The sequence below is a fragment of the Tupaia chinensis genome, unplaced genomic scaffold, assembly GCF_000334495.1.
Source record: "Tupaia chinensis unplaced genomic scaffold, TupChi_1.0 Scaffold147351_1, whole genome shotgun sequence".
Lineage (NCBI taxonomy): Eukaryota > Metazoa > Chordata > Mammalia > Scandentia > Tupaiidae > Tupaia > Tupaia belangeri.
The window spans coordinates 69,145-74,609 of NW_006207202.1; the positions used below are offsets into that span (position 1 = coordinate 69,145).

At 44.8% G+C, this 5,465-nt stretch overlaps 1 protein-coding gene across 1 annotated transcript in view; it reads right to left on the reverse strand.

The window, feature by feature from the left end:
* Positions 1 to 5,465, reverse strand: part of PRPF19 (pre-mRNA processing factor 19) — a 15,355-nt gene that overhangs the window by 989 nt on the left and 8,901 nt on the right. The window contains exons 11-16 of the mRNA XM_006169625.3: positions 2,909 to 3,064; positions 2,599 to 2,668; positions 2,260 to 2,345; positions 1,880 to 2,050; positions 1,626 to 1,731; positions 2 to 166 (exon numbers count right to left, since the gene is read on the reverse strand). Of these exons, the coding sequence (XP_006169687.1) occupies positions 69 to 166; positions 1,626 to 1,731; positions 1,880 to 2,050; positions 2,260 to 2,345; positions 2,599 to 2,668; positions 2,909 to 3,064 (687 nt within the window). The 3' untranslated portion in view covers positions 2 to 68. The remainder of the gene's footprint in view (position 1; positions 167 to 1,625; positions 1,732 to 1,879; positions 2,051 to 2,259; positions 2,346 to 2,598; positions 2,669 to 2,908; positions 3,065 to 5,465) is intronic.

Genomic DNA, 5,465 nt, shown 5'->3' on the forward strand with positions numbered 1-5,465 from the left:
CCCCGCCCCCTGCCTAACTCTACCCCACTACTGAGATCAGGCCCAGCTTCCATCAGAAGGGAAAGGGCCTACAGGCTGTAGAACTTGAGGCTCCTGTCCATGCCTGTTGAAGCGATGAACTTGGCATGGTGGCCAAAGGCCACCCCTGTAGTCAGGCCACTATGCTCTGAGGAGAGAGAAAAGGCAACAGTGAGGCTTTTCATCTTTTAGGTCTGGACACTGACCCCTAATAATATGCCCTAACACAACCGTCCCTCGCCAGTCAGTAGTGATCATGCGGCCTGTGACGCTCACTTGTCTCTCCTCAGTCGCCCATACACTCACAAGGGCAGGGTTCCAGTTAGACCTGCCCACCACTTATCTCCAGTGCCTCCTTCAGTGCCTGGCACTCAATGTTTATTGAGGGAATGAATGAGTAAAAGCGCCCAGCCCTCCACCCACAATCTGAGCTTTCCATCAGCTAAAATGGAAAACCTTGGTGTGCTTGGCTATTGGTACATGTTTAGTTCTAACTCCGTGCCTGTACCCGAACAGTGCATTAGCCTATCCTAACTCATGGGGCCCAACTTCAGGGCACTTGGGCCCCTAATACAGGGCAAGAATGAGTCAGGGCAGATGAGGCTGGGTAACGCTCCTCATGGGACTCGGATACTTCATGGACACTAGGGCAAATTCCTCCTAGATTAGGATCATACCTAAAGCTAGCTCCCCCCTAACAAGCCCACCCTATGCTTCCAGCCTGCCATCTACCTAACTCAGTTCCAAATCAAAACTACCATGTCCAACATAGGGTTAAAACCAATGGGCCATACAGTTAGGTATGGACACTACTGTACACACACATTGGGCAGGGCTCGGGAGAATATGGGCATGGCAGAAGTATCTTGATCCTGCCCACCATTTGCTATTGAAGAGAATTTCATGAGCAAAGAGCAGCAATTATCAATTTATTCAGCATCATGAGCACCAGGCACCCTGTTACCACACAGGCCACCCTCAAGTCACCAACTGGCACAATTTGCAAAGCAGTGCCAATGCTCTTTTTTTATTTTTAAGGGAAAAACAAAGACAAAGGAGTTAAAAAGCTCTCAAAGATAAAGTCATGTTCTCAGGACCGCTAACCACCAGGAGGTCAGAAGCCCTGCTGCCTACTGTCTCATACTTTTCTTCTCTAGCACTGAGAATTTCATTAGTGCACAGACAGGTCTATTTGCTGCTCTAACCCCACAATGGACTAAAATTCAAACTGAATAACGGCAGCAGATAGATCCTTACTACGTGCCAGATGCTATTCTAACCTATACTTATTTTCTTCATTTGAACCTCACAATCCCACTAGGTACAAACTACTATCGTTCACAAATTTCTAAGGCTCCAGAGTCGTTAAGTAACTAGCCCAATGTCACACACGCACTGAGGTTTCCACTGAACTAAACCGCAGTTGTCCACTTACTGGCTCTTTAGTCATTTCCTCAGTCACAATGTTCTACTGCTTCAAGCAGTGATTAAAAGCTGCCTAGGCAAATTCTAGCCAAACCCTAGAGATTCCTAATGGAGTAAGGCTTCCCCATTTCTCTTGGGGCCTGGGCACCCAGAAACCTCAGAATTGCAGGACCAGCCTCTACCTGTAAAGTGAAGAATCTCTGTCCACTGTTTGCAGATATAAATCTGGACATCTGTGCCCCCAAGGGCCAGGTAAGTACCACTCTGGTCAAAGATCAGTGACTTCACCTGCCAGAACCAAAAAGAAGAGGTTACATAAGAGAAATAGAAACTATGGGGAAATGAGGGACAAACAGAAGTAGTTTAGATTAATTCAGTCAATAATCAACAAACAAGGAAGAAAAACAACTTAGAGAGCTGGGGAGAAAGGACACACCTCAAAGTTGTTATCTAGCTGCAATGTCTTAAAGTTTTTAAGCTTGCGTAGATCCCAGAGCTTGACCGAGGAGTCGTCAGCTGCTGTAGCCAGGTAATAACCATTCTCGGAGAAGGCGATGCTGGTGATGGGGCCTGAGTGGCCAGGGAAGTTGGCCACATTGGTACGTTCCTACAGAGGGGTTGGGTAGTAAAATATATCACATCACCTGCAGGTCATGACAGGAAGAAAATGGGACTCACCAAACTCTACCTTTGAGACATCCTTCTCCAACTTTCAGGGAAGGATAGCCACCATAAATTCTCTCTACACTTGGGACACCCCCAGGGCATCACAAAACTCTGACCGTGAGCCTCAAATGGAGGCCTGCCATGTCCTACCTTCAAGTCCCAGATCTTAATCTGAGAGTCCATGGTTCCTGTTCCAAAAATGAGCCCATCGGGGTGGAACTGTGCACAGGTGAGAGCTGTGGGGAGGGGGAGATGGACCTGTACTCAAAGCCCCCTGGGGAGAGACTGAGAGCAGAAAGAGGTTTTGTTCCTCACATTCTTCACTGTACCTGTACCTTCACTATACCCAGTGCCAGGTGCAAGTCTGGCACTAGGCAGGTATTGTTGAGAAATGAATGTTTATAAGAACAAATGAGCAAACAGCTGAGTAAAACAAAAACAATTAATAAATAGCAAATGAAAGAGCTCAGAACCTCTGAGGCAACTTACAGCAGCCAGAGGTCTCATCTGTCACCTTGGTGAGCACACGCCCTGTCTGGATGTCAGAGAAGGCCCAGTACTAAAAAAAAAAGACAAGAAAGCCAGTGAGAAAGTGGGTCCCCAGGGTCTTGTGGCGCTTTGGAAAGGCAGAGACCCTGGTTTAACAAACCCTGGCAAAGCCAGCCCTTCCCAGCAGAGAGGAAATACTCTTCTCTGGGATTCTGGGGAACCAACTAGAGTTGGTAAGATGAACCCTCTTCCCAGGGTATTTAAGCTAGGGAATCCAGAGGACTCTTTAGGACCCTGGCTAGGGCCTCACCTGGTCATCAGAGGAGCTCAGGAGATAGTCACCAGTGGCGTGGAGGCTGAGGCCTGTTACAGCACTCTCATGGGCCCGAACAACCTGTACACAAGAGGCGTTCGGGACAGACCAAATCCTGATAGTGGCATCTGGAGAGGCAGAAAACACCAGGTCCTAAAAGGAACACAAAAAGGCAGAATATCAGAGAGGTGGCTCATAACAATCTTACAGGGACTAGGGATGGTGAAAACTACCAATAATTGCTTCTGTTTTTAGCCCTGCTCACCCTAGAAACACTTATCTATTTCAATGATGTCTAAGAGGGCCAAGAGTAAATGCTATTAAAGATGATAAATCAAATAGCATGAGGGAGTGTGGATCTTGCAGAATAATCATGGAGGGCATGATGGCCTTGCCAGATCACATGCCAATGCTAGTACACTTGCTTAGATCATCAACCAGTCTATCTGCTTCGTAGGAAAAGACTCATCCCACTGGAAAAATGCTTATTCTTTCAAAAGGAGAAAAAAAATATGGAACTATTGAGTTGATGGAGCATTTAATGAAGAAATTTCTGGCATTACAGAAGTATTAATGGTTGGAAGAGTAACAGCCAGGGCAATGACCAAGTGTACATCTTATGTCCAGTTTAAATTACAGTCTTTTTGATCTTGGACTTTACAATGAAGCTGTGACAATTAGCCATGAGTTCCCCTAGTTTTATCCTCTAGGCATTATGTACTATGACTGACCCAGATGAATTTACTTATGATTACAAATGAACTACATTGAAGGCTACAGTAAAAGAGGTCTCCAATTATGAGAGACTCATAATTTCTTAAAATTTAATTTGCTCTTTTTAAAGTTCCATTCTCCTAACTATAGTTATTGTAATTTGCAAGGATTTTTAAAGAATTTATTTAATTTCATTTACTATTATTATTTTTTAATTTGACCAGAGAGAGAGAAAGGGAAAGTGAAAACAACCCAAGGGGTCCAAGACTCAAACCGCAGTCAATCATTTAGGAGTCCAGCACCTTAATCACTTGCTGACCCCCTATTTTGCAGCTTTTGATGAAATGGCATATTGATAGTTCTCACCTACGTTCTCTTATAAATAATTACTTTTACAGGATATGGTCAGAGTAGTTGCAAGAACAAAGTCGTTGTCTTATTAACAAAAATTTAAGTAGTACATACGAAAAATAAATAAATAAACCACCATCAGGCCCATACAGGAAGCCTCTCCATCTAGTGGTAAAGAGCATAACTGCACCAAGAATAATTTTCCTTTCCATTTGAAGATCAAAGAAAGCAATGTGGCCAGTGCAGTAAGAACTGAATGTTCTATTCATCTTACATGGAAGCAGCCCCATGCCGTTAATGGCTACTGTACTGCACAGCACAGATCTGAACAGTAACGGTCTGGAAGGGGCTGTGAGGCCATACTCCAGAGCATCCCTTACAGTTTCAGGAGCAAGGGAATTTTCCCAAAGAATGAGAGAACTTACAATCAACTATTTAGTTTAGTTAAGCCATTAAAGCCTTAAGATAAAAACAACTGCTATCATTTACAAATGCAATATCTTAGGGGACGGTAACTAACACCAAGCAAGCAAGAAAACAATGTCTTCAACTTGAATAAATTTAGTTCTATGAAAAATCAGCCATGCTACTCTTGTATTTTTCATTACCCTAGGTTCAAGAGAAAGGCTAACTGGAAAGCACTGATCCACCAACTGTCCTGCAGTCCCAGGTCCAAACTTAGACTGAAAACTCAAATTCCAGACTATCATCTGGTCAAATGAGCTACCATCCCCTTCTAGACTAGAGCCTCTATCTACTTTACCCCTAAGTGCTTTTAATAGTCAATATCAAGTTTTAAACCCTCCACACCACCACCACCCTGGGATTAGAAAGTTCAGATATATTTGTTTTTCTTAAGCACCTGTGAGTCAATTTTGTATTGAACTGGGACCAGCAGTTGGCGTAATGCCTGTGTCGCTGGACTCCCATGTAGTCAACACAGGCACATGTGCCCAAGATCCCGAGAGGAGAAGGGATTGCAATGTGGCCATCCCCCCTGGGGGGTGATTTCTCGCTTTCTGTCTCTCTCTCTCTCTCTCTTTCTGGTGAGCACATGTACCCTGTAACAAAAAACCCTCTCCAAAAAAGAAAGAAAGAAAGAAAAAAGATTGCATTGAACTGTTTTCTGTACTTTGTATTATAAAAACTTTTCTTGGGACTGGCAGGTGGCACAATAGTTAGGGGCACTGGACTCTCATATGGCCGACCACGATTCAAGTCCCGGGCCATATGAGAGTCCTGGCGGCTTGCTATCCCAATTTCTCTCTCTTTCTCACTCTGTCCCTCTCTGGTCAAATCAAAACTAAATAAATTAGGGAACCAGCAGTTAGCGTAATGGCTAGTCGCAGGGTTCCCACGTAGTCGACTGCGGTTCGCATCCCCGACCCGGTGGCTTAAAACTCATGCCGGGCGCGTGTGCGTGCGTGCCCAAGATCCCAAGAGGAGAATGGAGGAGAAGGAACTGCAGTATGACCATCCCCCCTGGGGG